The 21968-nt window shown below is 44.6% G+C and overlaps 1 protein-coding gene across 3 annotated transcripts in view; it reads left to right on the top strand.

Annotated features, from left to right (window-relative positions):
• Positions 1–21253, top strand: part of myom2a (myomesin 2a) — a 26714-nt gene extending 5461 nt beyond the window's left edge. For all 3 annotated transcript variants that reach the window (XM_079278969.1, XM_079278970.1, XM_079278971.1), the window contains 30 exons: positions 319–473; positions 864–956; positions 2417–2505; positions 2619–2657; positions 4697–4861; positions 5002–5163; positions 5253–5391; positions 5599–5810; positions 9584–9758; positions 10016–10137; positions 10693–10880; positions 10996–11122; positions 11332–11510; positions 11839–11953; positions 13561–13720; positions 14396–14502; positions 14591–14635; positions 14723–14859; positions 14975–15119; positions 15820–15879; positions 16275–16342; positions 16487–16600; positions 17071–17158; positions 17597–17635; positions 17856–17961; positions 18285–18448; positions 18813–18849; positions 18943–18965; positions 19159–19214; positions 19853–21253. In XM_079278969.1, the coding sequence (XP_079135095.1) occupies positions 319–473; positions 864–956; positions 2417–2505; positions 2619–2657; positions 4697–4861; positions 5002–5163; positions 5253–5391; positions 5599–5810; positions 9584–9758; positions 10016–10137; positions 10693–10880; positions 10996–11122; positions 11332–11510; positions 11839–11953; positions 13561–13720; positions 14396–14502; positions 14591–14635; positions 14723–14859; positions 14975–15119; positions 15820–15879; positions 16275–16342; positions 16487–16600; positions 17071–17158; positions 17597–17635; positions 17856–17961; positions 18285–18448; positions 18813–18849; positions 18943–18965; positions 19159–19214; positions 19853–20314 (3771 nt within the window). In that variant the 3' untranslated portion in view covers positions 20315–21253. The remainder of the gene's footprint in view (positions 1–318; positions 474–863; positions 957–2416; positions 2506–2618; positions 2658–4696; positions 4862–5001; positions 5164–5252; positions 5392–5598; positions 5811–9583; positions 9759–10015; positions 10138–10692; positions 10881–10995; positions 11123–11331; positions 11511–11838; positions 11954–13560; positions 13721–14395; positions 14503–14590; positions 14636–14722; positions 14860–14974; positions 15120–15819; positions 15880–16274; positions 16343–16486; positions 16601–17070; positions 17159–17596; positions 17636–17855; positions 17962–18284; positions 18449–18812; positions 18850–18942; positions 18966–19158; positions 19215–19852) is intronic.
• Positions 21254–21968: the final 715 nt, after the last annotated feature.

Genomic DNA, 21968 nt, shown 5'->3' with positions numbered 1-21968 from the left:
TTATATTATATATATATATATATATATAATATAATTATTATATTTATATATGTGTATATATATATACATATAATTTGGGTTGTGGGTCCCGGCTTGTCATTAAGGGGTGATGGTGGGTCCCGCAGCCAGACCAGTTGAGAACCACTGAACTAAGTTATCATAACTCATGTTTAACAGCAGAGAAAATACACAGAAATCAAATCATTTCAGAATAATTTATTGCTGCGTCCAGTATTACGTATGTAATGACGACATGTGTGCACAGAAGGGTTTTACAGCGAGGTCTTCTTGTTAATGTGCTGCATGCGTTCCCTCCAGGTTAACGAAATGATGTACAGGAGGAAGGATACGTTGGAGGAAATCCCGAGGATGCCGGACTTCCTGGTGGTCCTGCGGCCTCACACCGTGTGGGAGAAGACTCCCGTCAAGCTGTTCTGCACCGTGGAGGGAACCCCAAGACCCGTCGTCAAATGGTCAGAGGATTCTCCTCCCACAGGGGCGGGTCTCAGACCTGACCTCAGTTCTCTTTTCATATACGCAAAAGCACATTTAAAGTGCGTGCTATTTGAGCTCACAGCATCCGAGTCCAATCATGAAGCGGTAGCACAGCTTCTTACTTTTTTATAAACATTTAACAACAGAATAACTTGCAAATACAAGTCGAGCTACAAAACAAATCAAACAAAAGTCACAATTAACTTGATTGGCTCTTCATGATGGTTCCTCGTTTGTATGTTTTCCTCATGTAGACCCCTTTAATCTCTCTGTATTGTTGTGCGGCCCATCAGAGACTCACGTGTCCCCATAAACAGGCTGGTTTTACCAGTTGAGAGTGAGGCCTGACAGCTGCTGGCTCTCTGCAGGTATAAGGGAGGAGTGCCAGTCGACCCACTGAGCGCCCCCGGCAAGTACAAGATCGAAAACAAGTATGGAGTCCACGGTTTGATCATCAGCAGGTACGCCCCCCAATCCCCAAACACTCTGCTGACGACACACTTTGGTCTGAAGAGTTTCCAAGGAAAGAATAACAGTGTTGAGATAATATGGATGAACTGTTAAAGTTCTGTTTATCGAGCATATTTCATACACACAGGCAACTCGAAACAGAGTTTAAAAAGACACCGGTAAAAAGATCAAAAGAATATCATCATTTTTTTTAAAAGTTTAAAAACAAGAATAAAGTATTAAAAAAGAAGAAGAATAAAAGATTTTCAAGAAAAAGTTTATAAAGAAGAATATGAGTATCAAATCAAAAAAAGTTTAAAAAGATAAGAAGTTTAAAAAACTAAATAAAAGTGCAAATGTTTATATTTTAGCAGAGTTTAAGAGGAAGAAAATCCCTTTCTTCAATTATCTTTTCTGGCTGGATGAGAGAGAGAGGGAGAGAGAGAGGGAGGGAGAGAGAGGGAGAGGGAGAGAGGGAGGACTGTCAGATTGAGGGGACGGCCGGCTGTTTGTCATCTTCAAGACTCCTCAGCTGTTCCTGTCGAAGTGCTGACCTTTGCGTCATTCGAGCTACGAATTCCTCCCACTGCTCTCTCCCTCTCTCTCTCGCTCTCTCTCGCTCTCACACTGTGAGAATATCTCCGGTCCTCCATCATTCCACATTGGAACTTTATGTCCCTGACTTTGTAAAAGTTAAGAACTTGGTCATTCAGAGCCCCCGAGTGAAGCGCTCTGTAAGAAGAAGAAGAGCACAGACTCGGAAGATGGATCATGTTTTAAAATAGTCCAGTCCAGGGGGGGGGGGGGGGGGGGGTTAGGAGGTCACATTTCTTTCTTCTATTCTCACCCGACACACCAGACACCTTCTTATCCCAGTGCTCTCCCCCCCGCATGTGAGATAATTAGTCAAAAGAAGGCGGTGCATGATGTCGTAATGTGTCGTAATGTGATTTCCATATCTTCTTTGATCGTAAAGCAGGTCTAGGTGCTGTATAAATACTGTGAAAGTATCAACACGCTCAATCCACTGAGCAATGCTCACAGCCCGTATTCAGTAACTGCGTCTTTAAATGAGCTCTCTTAAAGAGACAGGCGCAAAAACAGAGCGTTTCAGGCAGATGGTGAATACAAGTGTCTTCAGACAGACCGTACGAGAAAAATAAAGTGTTTTCTAAACATTAAAACACGTGAACAAACGCTAATTACCTTGAAATGAGCATGATATGTGTCCTTTCAATAAATAATTGTTACAGACTATTAAAAGATACTCATAGACATCATTCAAAGACAAGGCAGTAAAAGACGACATATGATGATACAAACGTACACAGTTTATTAATATACATTAAGTTTCAGGATTTAAAAAATCCAATTCAAAACATATTTTTGGCAGACATTTATGGAAAGTGTAAATCTATGGGTTGATACTTCTATAGTTGTTGAATAATAATAACATTGTCTGGCCTTGTAGGTGTGCTGTGAGTGATACTGCTGAGTACAGTGCTGTGGCCATCAACCCACACGGCACGGCTACCAGCAAGGCTACAGTCACTGTGAAGAGTCAGTCTTTCATTTTGTTTCACATTATTTCATTTTTCTATACACATGTATGTATTCTACCATTATTCACCTTCATGTTTCTCTGTTTATTCATGATTTTCTCTCCTTCACAGGACCAGCAGGATCCGGGGAGTCCTGCCTGCTTGGATTAGGTGAGGGGAGAGTGGAGGAGGGAGGGAGAGAGGAGAGAGGAGAGAGGAGGAGGGAGAGTGGAGAGAGAGTGGAGGAGGGAGGGAGAGTGGAGAGAGGAGAGAGGAGGAGGGAGAGAGGAGAGAGAGTGGAGGAGGGAGGGAGAGTGGAGGAGGGAGGGAGAGAGGAGAGAGGAGGAGGGAGAGAGGAGAGAGAGTGGAGGAGGGAGGGAGAGTGGAGGAGGGAGGGAGAGAGGAGAGAGGAGGAGGAGGGAGGGAGGAGGTAGGGAGGGAGAGAGGAGAGAGAGACGAGGAGAGAGAGAGGAGGAGGGAGGGAGAGAGGAGAGATGAGGAGAGAGAGAGGAGGGAGGGAGAGTGGAGGAGGGAGGGAGGGAGGAGAGAGGAGGAGGGAGAGACGAGGAGAGAGAGAGAGAGAGGAGGAGGGAGGGAGGGAGGGAGAGTGGAGGAGGGAGGGAGGGAGGGGGGGAGGAGAGAGGAGGAGGGAGAGACGAGGAGAGAGAGAGGAGGAGGGAGGGAGGAGAGAGGAGGAGGAGGGAGGGAGGGAGAGAGAGACCAGGAGAGAGAGAGGAGGAGGGAGGGAGAGAGGAGAGAGGAGGAGGGAGAGAGAGAGAGGAGGAGGGAGGGAGAGAGGAGGAGGGAGAGAGAGTGGAGGAGGGAGGGAGGGAGGGAGGAGAGACGAGGAGAGAGAGAGGAGGAGGGAGAGTGGAGGAGGGAGGGAGAGAGGAGGAGAGAGATAGGAGAGAGTGGAGGGGGGAGAGAGGAGGATAGAGAGGAGGAGGGAGAGTGGAGGAGGGAGGGAGAGAGGAGAGAGGAGAGAGGAGGAGGGAGAGTGGAGAGAGAGTGGAGGGAGGGAGAGTGGAGAGAGGAGAGAGGAGGAGGGAGAGAGGAGAGAGAGTGGAGGAGGGAGGGAGAGTGGAGGAGGGAGGGAGAGAGGAGAGAGGAGGAGGAGAGAGGAGAGAGAGTGGAGGAGGGAGGGAGAGTGGAGGAGGGAAGGAGAGAGGAGGAGGAGGGAGGGAGGAGGTAGGGAGGGAGAGAGGAGAGAGAGACGAGGAGAGAGAGAGGAGGAGGGAGGGAGAGAGGAGAGATGAGGAGAGAGAGAGGAGGGAGGGAGAGTGGAGGAGGGAGGGAGGGAGGAGAGAGGAGGAGGGAGAGACGAGGAGAGAGAGAGAGAGGAGGAGGGAGGGAGGGAGGGAGAGTGGAGGAGGGAGGGAGGGAGGGGGGGAGGAGAGAGGAGGAGGGAGAGACGAGGAGAGAGAGAGGAGGAGGGAGGGAGGAGAGAGGAGGAGGAGGGAGGGAGGGAGAGAGAGACGAGGAGAGAGAGAGGAGGAGGGAGGGAGAGAGGAGAGAGGAGGAGGGAGAGACGAGGAGAGAGAGAGAGAGAGGAGGAGGGAGGGAGAGAGGAGGAGGGAGAGAGAGTGGAGGAGGGAGGGAGGAGAGACGAGGAGAGAGAGAGGAGGAGGGAGAGTGGAGGAGGGAGGGAGAGAGGAGGAGAGAGATAGGAGAGAGTGGAGGAGCGAGAGAGGAGAGATAGGAGGAGAGAGAGAGAGTGGAGGAGGGAGAGAGGGGTCAGTAGCTGGAGGAAGGGTCCTTTTCAATTTTCAATTTGTTGTCCTCGTCCAGACGCAGACGAATAGACAACAAGAGGAACTTCACAACTAATAGTTCAGCCCTTCATTATCTAATCGATAATTCATATACTTTGATGTGTCTGTGGTTATGAAAAATGAAGTCAATAATTATCTTCACCATTAAAAGAACCGTTAGTGATTTAAAAGATGTTGAAACACATTCATTCGATTCAGTCCAGATGTTAATTGGACGAGGAGCATCGTGGTGCTCTCCTTATTCAATCTTAAATCAAATATTGATGATTATTACGAGAAGATATTTCCTTCAAAACCTCTCTGGTGTGATTTTAAAGCGTTTACCTTCAAATCTAACGTGCAGCTTTGAAGATGCTCCTCCAGAATAGAACCGTGTTTCCGTGACTACGTTGTGAAACGTGAACGATTATTAACCGTGAAGTGTCACTTGCTGCTCAGTGCCCCGTCTGACTGAGATCCACGCCAGCAAGCTGGAGGTCAGCCTGCTGGATCGCTTCTCGGTGAGCTTCGGTGCGGAGGGCGGCTCCATCGGCCTGGTGTGCACCATGGTGGTCGTCCCCGACCTCCCCAACCTACCCCCCCTCGCCCAGTGGTACAGAGACGGTAAAACATTCATTTGATGCCTTGCTCCAGGACACGTCAGCACATTTTATTCTGATTTAATTCAATTTAATTCAACAGAATTTGTGTTTAACTGGATATCTTTTTCCTTCACTGTGTTTTACCGCCTTGCCTGCGAACAGATAAACTGCTGACACCAAGTAATCTGGCGGAGATGTCGGTGGGCGGAGGCGGGGCCCGCTTGACGCTGCCTCACCTGGCCAAGGACGACGAGGGCCTCTACACCCTCCGCATCTTCACAAAGGACGGCACCGCCGAGCACAGCGCCTACCTGTTCGTCTCAGGTGGGGTTCACTCCTCCGCCCCGTCTTGCATTTTAACAAACATTTATCTTCCCTTCCTACCGTCTCTCCTTACTTCCTCGCTCCCTTAGATGCCGCCCCCTCTGTGGCCGGGGCCCCTGGTGCACCGATGAGCGTGAAGGCATATGACGTCAACGCCGACTATGTCCTGGTCTCCTGGAAACCCCCCAACACCGTCAACGAGGCGATCACCGGATACTTTGTGGATCGGTCAGTCGGCATTTCTACATTTACTGCACACGAACATGAATGCAGTCGAATGAAACCACATCCAATGATACGATCATCACGCTGTCATTAATATGTTTGAGACATTTTTCCCTCTTACTTTGACATTTAACAGACTTAACGATCGATCAGTTGAAGTGATTGACAGATGAATCGGATGAATTCACGGATGCTTTCCTCTCTCCGTAGGTGTGAAGCTGGCAGCGACGCCTGGGTCCAGTGCAACGATGCCCCGGTGAAGGTTTGCAAATACCCGGTGCACGGCCTGAAAGAGGGCCGCTCCTACCGCTTCCGGGTCAGAGCCGTGAACAAGGCCGGCGTCAGCAGGGCGTCCCGCAAGTCGGACAAAGTGACCGCCCTCGACGCCGCCGAGAGCGAGCGGCTGCAAGGTACCGAGGAAGGTAAATAAAGGAGATCCAAGCCGGCGCGGCGCCGCCGTTTCCTAACCGCTCTGTTGTTTCCTGCAACAGTGATTTACATCGAAGGGAAATACGACGTAGTGCTCAAGGACGATGACCTGGAAGGTACGGTAGATTACAAAGGCTGATCTGGGTTCACCGCTTGGCTCTTAATCCTTTTTGAACCACTTCCCTGGAATCTCACACAAATACTAACGAGAGTCTGTTTCATCAGCGCCGTCACATTTACACGACATTCAGCATCGGAAAAGGGGAGTTGTGCAAAAACAATGCAGTTTAATTTGAGATGAATCCCATCAATTATCATCATTATCAGGTTTGTAAATGTGGCACCTTTACAACGTTTCTTCTGCAATGATGGAAAGGAACTAAGTACTCAAGAATTGTATTTCGAGTATTTTCATTTTATGTTACTTTATACTTCTACTTCACTGCCATTCCAAGGTAAATATTGTACTTTGTACTCCACTACATTTGTTTGATAACTTTAGTTACTTTGCAGTTTAAATGTATTCTGTTGAATCAACAGATTTTCATGTATTTATATCTTATTATAGGCGATAAACAACACAAGCTACCCAGCAGCTTATAATACAAATATAAACAACAATACAATATGTATAATTCTGAAATGCAACATTCTTCATAATGAGTACTTTTACCTTTTGTACATTAAGTTTGTATCGATGTTAATACTTTTGTACTCTTACTTGAGTACAGTTCTGAATGCAGTACTTTTACGCTGTAGTATTGCGACTTTTACTGAAGTAACAAATCTGAGTTCTTCATCCGCCACTGAAGTTGATTGAGATTAAATCCTGATATCAAGATATCAGCAATTATTTTTCTTTTCTCTTATTTATTCTTCAGTTTTATTCATTTTTCATAGAATTGTGTGATCTATCTCAGAACGGAAATATGAGCTTTTACATGGCCGAGTTATTGTCGGTCTGTTATAAATGTAGAGTTCTTTAATTACCTCTTCGTTGTATCGTACGTCAGTAAAAACCTTTCTACACGCTGACACCAGACGAGCTTCTCTCACGAAATCAAAGCGTGAAACTGATACAAACGCAAACACACAACACTGATCTACATCTGTCCACGCGTCCGTTCCCCGTCCCCTCGTCTCCTCGTCTCCTCGTCTCCTCCCCTCCTAACTGTTTCCGTGCCGTCTTTGATTTAACTCAAACTCTTTCCTTTCACACTTTAATCGACTGAAGTTGTTTTTTTCCCCAATTAAACCACTTAAAGCGTGTCGAGTTTCTCCTACTTCTCTCTCAAGCAAACCTTTAACACGAACCTTTGACTCTTGTAGAAGTCTCACATTTTACTGTAATATCGCCAAACTTTAGCTCCTTTAGAGTTCTAAAGGGACTCTTCAAGAAATAGGAGTCTAAAACACGTCCTCAGCAGAACATCGCTTTGTGCTGGTTCTCCTGTCTGTCTCTATGAACTCATCTACTGTAGCAGAACCCTGTGGAGGAGAACCTCATACAAACCAAGGATGTGACTCTATTTGTTTATTGACATCATGAATAAATTCTTAGAACAAACAATGTGAGACTTCTGCAACAGGTGCCGCTGTACTTTAGGCCTCAACACGTTCAATCCCACTCCATCCAGGCTGCGTAACCATCCCGGGGGAGCCCACCGACGTGCACGCGTCCGAGATTTTAAAGTCGTACGTGGTGCTGAGCTGGACGCCTCCGAGCCGTCGCGGACGAGCTCCGCTGTGCTACGTCATCGAGAAGGTGCGTGACGCTCCACCTTGTGGGTTTCCATTTCCATCGATGCGGCGCACCGCTGAGCTCTGTGCTGCTGTGAAGATAAAGAACACGTTGACCTCTTAAAGGTTGTTTAAAGTCAACATGTTCATGAAGATGAAAGCACTAAAAACCCGTCATGTGTCACTTGTATTTTTGGGGCTCCGCTTGTTGATGCGGCCGGTAAAATGAATACGACGGTCCGCTCATATGTCTTATGTTAAGCCCAGTCAAGTTTTAGGAATCCTCGCTAAACCTGTCAGTATTATTGTTGTTCTAAAACACACACACACACACACACACACACACACACACACACACACACACACATGAATGCTTAACTTGAGCCCCGGTAAGACCAAACAAATCCAAAATTGAGCCCCAACTATGCAACGACACCCCCCCCCCCCCCCCACCCGAAGCTCCGCTTTGTGTTTGTGCTACATTGATGACTCCCCCCCCCCCCCCCCCCCCAGTGCTTAGCAGGCACTGGAGCGTGGCAGCGGATCAACACGGCAGTCACACTGCACTCCCCCCGTTACCCGGTTTTTGATTTGCAAGACGGGCAAAAGTACCAGTTCCGAGTGTCCTCGGTCAACTCGCACGGTTCCAGCGAGGCCTCGGCGCCCTCTGAGCCCGTCCAGAAGGTGGACGAGGACGGTAAGGCCTGCCGTCAGTGCACAGACACTTTCATACAAACGCCCACATATGCACACATACAAACATTTGAAAGCAAAGTGAGAGCTCAGAAACCTTTTTGGCGCCCCAAATTATTCCTGCATCTCTCTGTGGAACTGAAAGAGGGTCTTGAGTGAAGGCATGTTCATGCTCCACCTCTTGAGTCAGTACCACGTGCTGCCTCATGCACCAAGATTCTACGAAATGCATCTTGTATTTTGTCTTGAGTTTCTTTTAAGAGAAAAATAGCCGACCTCTCGTAAACTTCTCTCTTATCGAAGAGAACAACATTTAAAAGAAAGCATTGAGAACCAAGTGCTGAATTTGCAGAATTCTCCTCATTCAATGTCTCCTCATTCAGCCTCTAGTCTCTCTCAGAATTTAGCACTTTTTAAGATGGAAGTGCCTCTGAAACAGCGCTTTTGTATTTGTTTACGCACCACAACAGTTCCAGCAAACATCCCGAACTCCAAACACACAAACCTTCCTGCAAAAACAATGCATGAAATCATCTCGTCCAGTTTTTGTTAAAAGGGGGTCGCTGTATGTTCCAGGTACCGAGCTGCCGGTTGGTATGTACATTTCAATCACAACACTGTGTCACGCTGTTGTAACGTCACAAATGAGTTCCCTCGTCCACTGTGTGTGTGGTCTAACCGTGAGTGGTGGGCAGGAGACACGGGAACACGTATTCAGTGCACAGGTCTTTGTATTGTGGCCGAGTTGAAGTATAGAACAAGACTTATAGATATCGAAGACATCCTTCTCCATGAAACACAACTCATCTGATGCTGATTCATTTGTTATCTCGCCTGCATGAACTGTTATTCACCAAATGCAGTATTTCTAAATAAAAACACATTTTTCCACGCAGTCTCACTCGCATCCCTCAAATGAAATCCTCTCTAACGTCACGCTCTTCTCTTGTCACGGATCTTTAAGATGTTGTGTTGAACCCAGCGTCACAGACCCAAACCCACGCTTTGCCTGCTCGTGATGCCGGCTCACGGTTCATTGACGCAACCTTCTGCATGTTTTATAAGTGGCATTCTTTGCAGGGGAACACCTGCTGTGAGTCACTTTAACTTATTAGTTCTTCCTGTTCTGTGATGGTGCGCATGGATGGGAGCCGGTGCATTGCTTCCAGAAAGCGTGGTCAGGTGATCAGTTCCTGTGGTTGTCTGAATCATCCTCATGTGTTCATATATCTTCATGGAGATGTTTGTGGCTCCTTTTAAATGAACCCGTTCCTATGAATAATGATTGTGTCATCACTAGTATCTAATGATTATCCCCCCCCCCCCCGTACAGGCGTCCCCTCTGCTCCCGGTCAGGTTGTTGCCACCAGAAACAGCAAGTCGTCTGTGTTTGTGCAGTGGCAGCCCCCCAAAACTCTGAAGAACCTCATGGGGTACTACATCGACGGCCGCGTTGTCGGATCCAAGGACTGGTTCCCCTGTAACCACAAGCCCTTCAAACACTCCAGGTGGTTCACTTCTATAGAGCTGTATTTGTAAAGTCCAACATCACAAATCACAACCTCCGTCTCCCGGGATGACCAGAAGTGCAACAGATGTCATGTGTACAGAATGAACAACACTTTTAAATATAAATATATGTAATGCATTAAAATACAATGTTTACATAGAGATATCATTTGCAGACTCATGAGTAACTCTACGAGGCACGAAAGAGCATCATGACAGTGAAGGAAACTAGAATGTGTGTGTGTGTGTGTGTCAGGTTTGTGGTCCACGGTCTGATCCCGGGAGAGAGCTACACGTTCCGCGTCCAAGCCGCCAACGTCTTCGGCCTCAGCGAGGAGTCTCAGGAGTCGTCTCCCATCGCCGTGCAGCCAGCGCTCGGTGAGAGCGGCCTCGCGTTCATCATGAGCTCTGTTTGCATGCACAAGAAGCCTTTGACTTTAAAAAGCGCTTTAAAATGTTCACGACATGTTGGGTGTCAATTAAAAACTGCATCGGTGAAGATGCAGCTGAAAACGAGAGGCGGTGAGTTCACCGCAGTGTCAGAAACATGATCTTCATCTCATTATTCTATGCAGGCAAAGGGGTGGACTATGGTATGTACCAAATCCATGATTTCCTCCCCCTGACTCACCCACTTTGTCCACTTCCACTTTGCATCATGTGCTTTAATCACTGAACTGCATATGTTCAATGCCACAGAAGTAACTAAATGTTTTCTGTGTTATGATTATTGTTATGAAGCATACATATGTGTGAGTGCTGATATCTATGAGTACAGAGTGCTATAAGCAGATTATAAGTATGTTTATAACACATCACGGACACTTTTACTCTCACGGTGAGGTGAAATAATGAAACACAGATGTTTCTGTCTCATGTGTATCTCTGTATGAACTATCTCATATTAAACATGAAACATTATATGTGACTCAGCAACTCCCGGCGCTCCCTTCGGCATCACCATGCTGAGCTGCGACGGCTCCTCCGTGACTTTGGCCTGGAGGCGCCCCAAACACTGCGGCGGCTCCAAGATCAACGCTTACTACATCGACAAGAGAAACGCCGACACGCTAACGTGGAAGGAGGTGAACCTGTCGGCCGTCACGGAGAGGATCTGCACCGTGAGTGGCGTCAGTCTGACACTAAATACCATTCAAATAAATGAAACCGTAAAAAAACACCAATTTGTTCTTCCTTCCTTCCTTCCTTCCTTCCTTCCTTCCTTCCTTCCTTCAGGTTGACAATCTGACGGAGGGAATCTTCTACGAGTTCAAGATCCAGGCCGCTAACATGGCCGGTGTCGGCGTGCCCTCGGCTCCCAGCGCCCCGATCAAGTGTGAAGCTTGGACCATGGAAGAGCCAGGTGGGAGAACCATCACTGCCGCTCAGATAATAGATAACGCTGACGCACTGTTCCTGTGATTAGCTGGATCCTATGTTTTTAAAGTGTTCGTAAGAAAGGAAAAGACACCAGAGCAACTCTCCAACACGCAGGACATCGAGGGGGTTTTTGCAGACGTCTTTCCTCTTCGGTTCTGCTCATGTGTTTGTTATGTTGTGTCTATCCTCCAGGCCCAGCCTACGACCTGAGCTTCAGCGAGGTCAGAGGTCAGTCCCTGGTCCTCCTGTGGAAGGCGCCGGTCTACACCGGAGCCGCTGCAGTCTCTGGCTATTTGGTGGACATGGCCAAGAAGGACTCGTCAGAGTTTGTCACTCTGACTCAGGAGGCTGTGAGCCAGCGTTACCTGAAGGTAGGAGACCGACGGTCCGACTGGAGACAATGCTGCAACTTACAGTTACTGTGAGGAACCTTAATGACAAACAGAAGTTTATAAGTTTCATAATGTGACTTTTTTGCGACTTTGCAACAGAAAACAGAACACTGAAAATAGTGAGACCTTTCATAAAGCCGATACGTAGCTACAGCTGGCTTCTCCTCTGATAGCCCTCGTTTCACCGGGCTTCTTTTGCTCTTGCAGCAGATTAAAAAAACACCAGATGGACATGTTGAGAGAAGGTTTGAATGCATTGAAAACTTCCCTGTAAAGCCTGTAAAGGTGTTTCAATGGTTTGCTGCAGGTGACTAGTCTGGAGGAAGGAGAAACCTACGTGTTCAGAGTTCGCTCCGTCAATGCAAAAGGTGTCGGGAAACCTTCCCGGCTGTCTGAGCCCGTCTGTGCCAAAGCTCTTCCAGGTAACAGCAGCTGAACACTGCTCAGGTCTACTCATTCTGTCACACCTTTTATACCAACAACATACCTGCTCACACTCAGGGAATGTGTTGTATTTGTACTTTACGTTACTGCAACTCACCAAACATACAGCTTTCTTACAGATATCAACATAACTGCTACTTAATAATAAAGATGTAGTTAAATTACTCATAGAAATTCACTTATGATTCATATTTTAATAACACGAAGGCAGGTGAGCATTTTGCCGTCCTGATTCATGGATTTCATCTGTAACCGTAAAACAAAAGGGAAGGTTCAGAACTGAATCTTATTATAATATGGTAATTATCAATTCTGACGTCTTGGAATGTTCATGTAGTATCCTTTAATATTGTCACCTATATTACCTCATTATTGTCAGGTTATCAACCCATTAATGTCACCATGTTACCATTTTAAATCATTTTATTGTTAGCAGGTTACTGTATTGTTACCAAAATATTAAATAGTTTTGTTGCCGACTTTAAATGTGGGTCCGCATTATTACTCTTTAGGCCCTTTTTACATAAATCTCAGTCTGATGTTCCCCAGATATACTTAGTGTTATTACAAAGCTATGACCTGGTTATTACTTCATTATTACCTCTTTATTATCAAGCTATTACCAAGTTATTACTTCCTTATTACCTCTTTATTGTCAAGCTATTACCAAGTTATTACTTCCTTATTACCTCTTTATTATCAAGCTATTACCAAGTTATTACTTCATTATTACCTCTTTATTATCAAGCTATTACCAAGTTATTACTTCCTTATTACCTCTTTATTATCAAGCTATTACCAAGTTATTGCTTCATTATTACCGCTTTATTATCAAGCTATTACCAAGTTATTACTTCATTATCACCTCTTTATTGTCAAGCTATTACCAAGTTATTACTTTCTTATTACCTTTATTATCAAGCTATTACCAAGTTATTACTTCATTATTACCTCTTCATTATCAAGCTATTACCAAGTAATTACTTCATTATTACCTCTTTATTATCAAGCTATTACCAAGTTATTACTTCCTTATTACCTCTTTATTATCAAGCTATTACCAAGTTATTACTTCATTATTACCTCTTTATTGTCAAGCTTTTACCAAGTTATTACCAAGCTTTAATGTAAAGTGCTACCCAAACAGCAAATCATTGACCTAAAAATTCAGAAACCACAGTTTTAGTGTTGGACTGACATCCGCCCTAAACAATGTGTCAATATATTAACAAAGCATTTTATCTAAAAGCAGTAAGTCAAGAAGTGTTAATTACTACTTTATTACACACCTTGTAAAGTAAACTCCTATTTGATACCCTGGTTATGTTACATCAGTTTTTGGACTTACTGGACTGAATCTTAAATGTGTTCAGGAAATACTTTCTTAGAAAATTTCGTTTGCACAGTACTTGTACTAGTATACTTGATTTGTATATGCAGTATTTCTAAAGGAATAATATGAAAATCCTGTATCTTGACTCAGCTAACTGAGGTGCAAAGAAATACCCAAATCCCCTCACAATGCGTTCCAGCTGGATGTGGACCAGAGTGTTCTACTTGAGATATAAACGCTTGATGTTCACAGGCACTCAGGAGATTGTGGCCGGCGTGGACGAGGTGACCGGAGACGTCTTCCTGTCTCTGGAGGCCTGTGAGATCTCTGAGACGTCCAAGTTCGTGTGGTCGAAGAACTACAAAGCCATCGGCGACTGCCCCAGGATCGCCATCACGGCCAAGGGCAGAACGTAAGCTCGCCGTTATCCTCGACCCGTCACGGGAGGAGCTCCGGTGTTTCATGTCTTTGTTCGCAGTAAAGAATGAAACAGTTTACTGCACACAGAGACTCATGAACACAGCAAACAGTCTGGTCTCTTTGCTCTTATGTGATGTTTGACATCTGAACTCCAGATTATTTTTCTTTTTTTTAGTTTCAGCCAAAATAGTACAAGCTGAAAAAAACATGAATTAGAGCTTATTTATTTAGTTTGAAAGCAGTTATATATTTTGAATTGCTGTATTGTTGGAAACGTTATTCTATATAATATATATATATATATATATATATATATATATATATATATATATATATATATATATATATATATATATATATATATATATATATATTGACCTGTGTATCCACCTCTCGGAAAATTATCAGAAAATTCAGAGGAAAGTACGGATCCGTAAAATAAAGCCCAGAAAAATGTGACAAAACCGTATAAAATTATTTTTCCCAAACAAAACAACTTTCGATATCATAACATGTTGTGAGTCTGCATTACACTGAACTGCTGTAAGGAAACTCTGCAAACTTTCTCTTGAAATTAGGATTTTTTTAGTTATTTTCTTCTTGTAGAGTTGATGCTTGAATGTTTTGACCTCAATGGATAATAATAGTCGCTGTGTTTGTCTCTCAGCTCCAGACTGACGTTCACCAACCCGGACAAAGACGATCTGGGCAGATACTCTGCGGTCGTCACCGACACAGACGGAGTCTCAGCCAGCCACACGCTGACCGAGGACGGTACGTCTTCTAGTCCGTCTCGTTCGGCTTTTGTTCTTCTTCTTGTTTGTTTGCGGCTCACGTTCATTGTCTCGGATCCATTCTGCAGCCCTGAACGCGATGCTGGAGCTCAGCTATGCCATCAGACATCCCGGTGAGTATAGTGCACCAGCGGCACACATCCTGCATCAATAACATCAACACTGATCCTAATCGCTGTGTGTCGTTTGTTTCTGCGCAGTTGTTCCTCTGAAGCACGGCCTGAACTACGAGATCTTGGAGAAGGGTCACGTCCGCTTCTGGCTGCAGGCCGTCAAACTGTCCCCCTCTGTATCCTACAGGTTCATCGTCAACGACAAGGAGGTCAAAACTGGGGAGGTAACATTCACACTGACTCCGTTTCAAACTTCATGACTATCAGACGTAGAGATGACAGATGAAGGAGATTCTTGGTGTACGTTGGATGTAATTATCCTCCTTGTTTTCCTCTCAGGGCATCAGGATCAGCCACGACGTGGCCTCAGGAGTCATCCAGATGACGGTGGATCTTTTCACCAGAGCCAACGAGGGAACTTACACGGTCCAGATCCACGACGGCAAGGCCAAGACCCAGAGCTCCCTGGTGCTGGTGGGCGACGGTGAGGCTTCCTCCGCCCGCGCATCACTCACATTAACTGAGTCACGTTAGCACAGTCTCATTTATGAGATGAACATCACATTACAATTTGAGGTCATGTATGATTCATGTGGAATTAGTCACTTTTTTGAGATTTCATTGTGTCAAAATGGATTTAAATGTAAATATGAATTGATATGTACTGTATTGTAGTGACAGAGAAATTAATAAACCATGAAAATGCTGCTGCAGAGGCTTTTCATTCTGAGAAAAATAGAAAAATCTTTGGTCAGAGATAAAATACTTTTGGAATGAAAACAGTCAAATTGAAAGATATTTAATATTGGCTCATATTATACCAGCTGTTTTTGTTGTATGTTTACATTAAATTGAATCCATGGTGGAAAGTAACTTATTCCATTCAGACAAGTACTGTACTCAAGTATAACTTTCTTAAAAGTGTAGTATTTTCATTCGAGGCTGCTTTGTACTCCTAGTCCACTACATTTATCTCACGGCCTTATTTACTTGTTTACACACGAAATAGATGCTTCGTTTATAAAATATGAGTAATTACAGAATAATTGTTGTAGATTAAACTACCCAACAGTACTGAAGGTAGTTCAGATTATCTAAAGTACAAGATCTGAGTACTTGGTCCACCACTGACCATCCTCCGTACGTATTGATCGTGACTCGTGTTTCGTGTTTTCCCGTTTCAGCGTTCAAAGTTGCTCTGAAGGAGGCCGACTTCCAGAGGAAAGAGCACATCAGGAAGCAAGGTAGCGACCCGTCACCACGGCCACCGTTAAGCCCCAAACGTCCCCAAACACAGACACGAGCTCTTCGGAGCACAAACTGCTCGTCAGAGTTCATTGTGTTTCTGAGACATTCGTCATCTCCTCCCAACACGTTTGTCTTAGTCTGGTGTGTAATCTCACGCGACAGGCAAACAGACGAGGGGCTCATCTCTGGGTTGGATGCAGGAATTCTCAAGGATGTGCAAAATACATTGTGTTCTGGTCTCATCTCTTCTGTGTGTTTCATGCATAAAGTAAATATTAATATGATTTGAAAGAGCACATTTAGAAGGAGTGTACAGCGTGTTTTATTGAATTTATTGTTGCTCTTTACGTCTTAAAATCCTAATTCAAATGATCCCACTTCTTCATTTTAGGTCCACATTTCTCTGAGTATCTGTACTTCACTGTCACGGAGGATTGCACTGTTATGCTCGCCTGCAAGGTAAACATTAAATCACTACCTCGCAACAATCTTTCTTATCGCTTCTTTTTCTCTCACTAAAACTAATCCTTGTGTGTGTGTGTGTGTGTGTGTGTGTGTGTGTGTGTGTGTGTGTGTGTGTGTGTGTGTGTGTGTGTTTGTTAGGTGGCCAATGTGAAGAAGGACACGTCCTTCCACTGGTACAAAGATGATGATGAGATTGTTCCAGAAACTCCTCCCAATGTCGTGTCCGGAGCCTGCGCTCTTCCCATCCATCTGGTAACTACTGCAGCAGCCACACCAAAGTACATTCATTCTCACTATGTATATATATATATATATATAGATATATAGATATATATATATATATAGATATATAGATATATCTATATATATATATATATATATACATATGTATAGATATAGATACACCGTGTCCTGGGGTTGTAAACATGTTTTGGCTAAAGCTTTAATGCACATTTGTTCACCTGCAATTGTTTGAAATATAAACAAGATGAGCCGACAGCCCATGAAATACAACATGTCAAATACCTGATTCCACAATCAGCGGTCTCAACAATGACTCTTACGTGTATTTTCACCGTCACTGCTTCATTGTAATTAGATAACCACACTGTAATGTATTTTATTCATCCAGCTTTATATTTATATTTAGTTTTTAAAATGAACAGATATTTATTTTTTATGTTACTGCTGCTTGTTGAAACTATAAAATAGTTTTTTCTCAGTTTTCTCGGAAGGATCAGGGCGTCTTCAAGGCCGTGCTCAGTGACGACAGAGGAAAGGACACGTCTCTGTTTGACATTTCAGGCAAAGGTAATATTCATATTAATAATCTTGATTTGATTGACACCTTTCATACAATACAGTTTAAAGTGCTTTACATTTAACAAATAATGTATTTATTAAATGAATGATTTATTTTTCTTCTATCAAATCATTTAATTGTCTGTTTTTATTATTTCTCGTCTAACGTTTCTCTTTATTGTGATCTATAATGTTCACTTTATTCATCCATAAATTAGAATATCTCCTCTGCTCATTGGCTGTGAGCCGGTGGACGTGTTGTAAAACGTGACTGTTTTATTCGTTGTTGGCGATCAACATAAAAACATTTAAAAACAGCGTGTGGGACTAAATGTGAAGCATGTGAGCAGCGGTGCAAGAAAGAGGCTCAGTTAAAGAGCAACGTCGTTAAGTGCTGTTTTAATACATTTTAATATCACGCATTTTGTGTCCGTCTTTGATTTTCAGTGTTTGACGACATCATCAACGCCCTCGCCCACAATGCTGGTGAGTGAGATGAGCGGATAAAAACATCGTCTCCATCTTTGTTCCCTTGTTTTTCACTGCATGACAGGATGCGATCAATGTGTTCGACTGGTAAAAGAAACAACATGTAACCGAGCAGCCATTCCCCAGCATGAACTGCTGAATGTAAATACAGTGTCTAGTAAAGTACTCTCACAGTTGCAAGTGCAGCCTTTGTAACTTCGGGCTGATTGTTTTCCAGGTGCGTCTGCCTCTGAGCTGGTGCTGCAGTGTACACCAGAGGGCATCAGGCTGCAGTGCTACATGAACTACTACACGGAGGAGATGAAGAGCGTCTGGAAGCACAAGTACAGTTTAATATACATGATATATTGATGTGTATATATATGATATACATACCCGGTACATCACCAGTGTACCGGAGCTGTGTAACAATGTTCTGCCAGCTGTCGAGCTCTGTTTTAACAGGATGTCAGTATCTAGACTTCCTAGTACAGTGATATTTTACAACCAGAGTCTGGTACAAAAACACAGAATATCTCTGTGAATAAAACTAGCTTTCATGTACAAAAAGATATTACGACGCATATACATCATCATGCAAGTCTGTTGCACTGCAGACGTTTCAGTGTTGATGAGTGTTGAGCAGTGACTCCTGTGACTCCTGCAGGGAGAGTAAGATCGCCTCCTCTGAGAAGATGAGGATCGGGGGCACAGCGGAGATGGCCTGGATGCAGATCTGTGATCCGTCCGACAAGGAGAAGGGTAGCTACTCCATCGAGGTCTCAGACGGCGTGCAGACCCACGTCAGAACCTTTGACCTCTCTGGACAAGGTAGAGAAATATCTGTAACACGTAACATTGCTTTTTTATTTTAACTCTGTAACCATTCGTTTTCATTTCTATATTTATTTTGTAAATAAGTAAATGATTTTTTTAATTTATTTTTTTTAAATTTATTTTATTCATTTTATTCATTTTATTCATTTTATTCATTTTATTCATTTTATTCATTTTATTTATTTTATTCATTTGATTGATTTGATTGATTTGATTTATTTCATTAATTTCATTAATTTTATTAATTTTATTTATTTCATTAATTTCATTAAGTTCATTCATTTTATTAATTTTATTCATATAAAACTATAAAACCTTTGGTGGCTTTGTAATTGTAATTGTATACATTCTTTTGCAGCGTACACCGATGCCTATGAGGAGTACCAGAGACTTAAGTGAGTTATTTAAGAAAACGATAGTTTGTCAACATGCATCTTTAAATTGTGTCCAAATCATTTTAATCACATTTATGTTCTTTTGTCTTTCAGGGCAGCCGCATTTGCTGAGAAGAGTGAGTATATCATGATGTAATAAGCCGACACTGTTGGTGAGAGATTATCTATTATTCCATCAGACGCATTAGCTTTTGATTTGAGGGACGAGTCTGACATGACTTCACAGAGCAAACAGGGAGATATTCTCCATTAAAGCAGAGTTTCACTTCTTTGTCAGTAAGCAACACGCGTGTTGTTGTCTCTCCTCAGACCGTGGCAGAGTGCTCGGTGGTCTGGCTGACGTGGTCACTATCATGGAAGACAAGGTGAGGATGTGAAACACGTTGATACGGTGTTAACAACATGTGACATGACATCGTCGGACATTATATTTTCGGGGTTTTCTTTACGTCATCACAAGCAGTTGGTAGCATTACCGTATGAAGCAGCGCGGGAACAAACTAAATGTAGAAGAGATCTCTGTGGGTCGTCACCGGCTCTTGTTCTGGTGTCCAGCCATGCAGCTACTTTAGCTTTCATGTGATTGAGTCACCCCAGTGCAATGGAGGTGAATGGGATTTTGTTGAATAATTGGGGTGCCGAACCAGAGTTCTAGCTTCTAGTGGGTTTTTTATTGTTGAGTTTAACTGGCCCTTTAATTGGCCCTTCGCTAAGTCCCACCCCTCGAATGCAGTCTGGCCAATCATAGCATCGTCCGGCTCCCACCAGGGTCCGACAACTGTCCGGCTCGGCTCCATAGATCCATCGGTGGTTTCAGATTTCCTTCATTAGATGATATTCGTTCAGTGAGTGCAGTTAGTGACAGTGTGGGCTCCATGGTAACGTAGCTCTGACAGCTCGACGGACGAGCAGCTGGGGGGGCGGGGCTTAACCCGGGGTCAATGGTTTTTGGTACTGCATTTTGAATACATTTTGACTTGAGCTGCCTCTCGCCCCCCTTCAGTCTCTGAGCCTGACCTGCACCGTGTTCGGCCAGCCGACCCCGGAGGTCTCCTGGTTCAAGAACGAGCAGGAAGTCGCCTCCAACGAGCACACCAGGGTCACGTTCGAGGGCGGCAAGTTCTCCAGCCTCCTGATCAACAAGGTCACCCCCGACGACTCCGGCAAGTACAGCATCAACGTACGGAACAAGTACGGCGGCGAGTTCGTCGAGATCACCGTCAGCGTCTACAGGCCGGGCGAGAAGTTACCCGAGCCCAAACTGGGACAGCCCAAAGCGGCTGCAGCCACGCCCGCACCGCCAAAGACCCCGACCCCAGCGTTCACCAAGAGCCCGACTCCAGCCTCCACCCCGGTCCCCAAATCTCCAACCCCGACCCCGAAGTCTCCGACCCCCTCTCGCGGCGTCAAGTCGCCCTCCCCACCCAGCAGATTCGTGAAGTCTCCGACGCCACCGGGGAAGTAGACGACGGCGGTGACGTCTAAAGGGGGGGGGGGGGGCGTTTGATTTAGAGCGTGAGTGTGAAGCCGGGAGGCGTTCAGGTTTATGTAGACGTAGTCAGTTAAAAGTCCCACTTTGTGAACTTCTGGTCGACCACTTGCAACGTTTTTCTGCGTTCTAGTTGCAGGATATTTATAGAGATACAGAAAGAGAGACTTAACGTTCGGTAGATTTCGCCGCTGTGCGTTTGACACAGTCGGGGGGGAAAGAGGCGCAAAAAAAACGAAGAAAAAAACCCCAAAAAGAAACACAGCGTAGCTGTTTATGTTCAGTGTTTTAAAAGCTGCACCTTCCACTTTGCAACGTTAGTGGAACGCCTGTTAAAGAAAGTGTTTGTGGACGTCGAAGGATAATTCCTGTTAATTGCACAATTTCATTCTTACCTGTGACATCACTGTGACGGAGTCAGACGGTCGAACACGAACTGTAAAGTCATCACCGGAACTGTGCTTTCTGGTTCCACTGAACCCAAACCGACTCGTCGTAGTTTCTTGTTTTATCGCCGACATGTCGGGTGTGATGGCTTTCAGTTCGACCTGATTCTGCGTCTCACCCCGTCTGTAGTGATGTCACAGAGTTCCCAGATGTGAGCCGTTTACGATGGCCAAACCTCTGCATATAAGATCAAAGTTGTCATAAACAGGAAGTACCTTGTAGAGTGGGTGACCAGGGCGCTGGGGTCGTGTTGTGTCAGGACCTGGGCGGGACATCAGCACCAGATACCAGATTATTGTTTCTGTGATGTTTCCCTCATCAACTGCTGTTGTCCCCTGGTAGCGTTCATCAGTTGCAATAAAAACATGTTCACTTCCTGCCCCGGTCTCTGTGCCAGAGAGGTCAGTCTGTGACATGTTGTGTGTGCCCCCCCCCCCCCTTTGTGATGGCAATAAACTCTCAACCTCCTGCTGATGTCTTTGTGGTTCATCTATTCTCTTTATTCATTTTAATTCAGTTGTTATATTGATGTTTTTTCTTCTTTCCTTCAATAATAACTATTTTCACAGATATAATTACCGTACACGTTTTGGCCCCAAAAGAAGAAGAAGAATTCATAATGCTAACTATTTATACAGCACCTTTAGAAACAGAGTTTACAAAGTGCCGACAGAGACAGCAAGGCAATAAAAACAACAAATCTCACATGAGGCCCAACAGAGCGGGACACACTGAGAGGAGTTCAACCCTGATGAAAGAATCGATTACAAATCAATCGATACAACGGGAACAAACTTAAGAAATAAAACAATAATGATCAAATAAAGCAGCGAGGCCGTAAAAAGACTTCACCTGAAAGCCTTCTGTGAAAAGGTCCTCAGAGTTTCCTTCGGGCGCTCTGCAGTCTGCTGCTGAGATTAAAGCGCTTCAAACTGGTTCTGGACGAACCTGTTTCTAGTGAAGTGTGAAGACGAGCTTTCGAGCAACACGTTGCCTGGTACTTCTTGTTGCAGGCTGCATTGCTGTGAAACGGGGAGTTGTTCCTCTTTAATCTCAGTTGGTTTGACTGTCGTGAACCGCTGTGCAGCGTCTTATTCTCCGTGTACAAAACCGAACACGAGACCACAAACTCTGACAACGGTATTGAATGTCAGGAAGGTAACACGATTCCCACATGTGCACG

Source organism: Melanostigma gelatinosum (assembly GCF_949748355.1).
Source record: "Melanostigma gelatinosum genome assembly, chromosome: 11".
Lineage (NCBI taxonomy): Eukaryota > Metazoa > Chordata > Actinopteri > Perciformes > Zoarcidae > Melanostigma > Melanostigma gelatinosum.
This window is presented reverse-complemented; position numbering and strand designations above follow the sequence as displayed.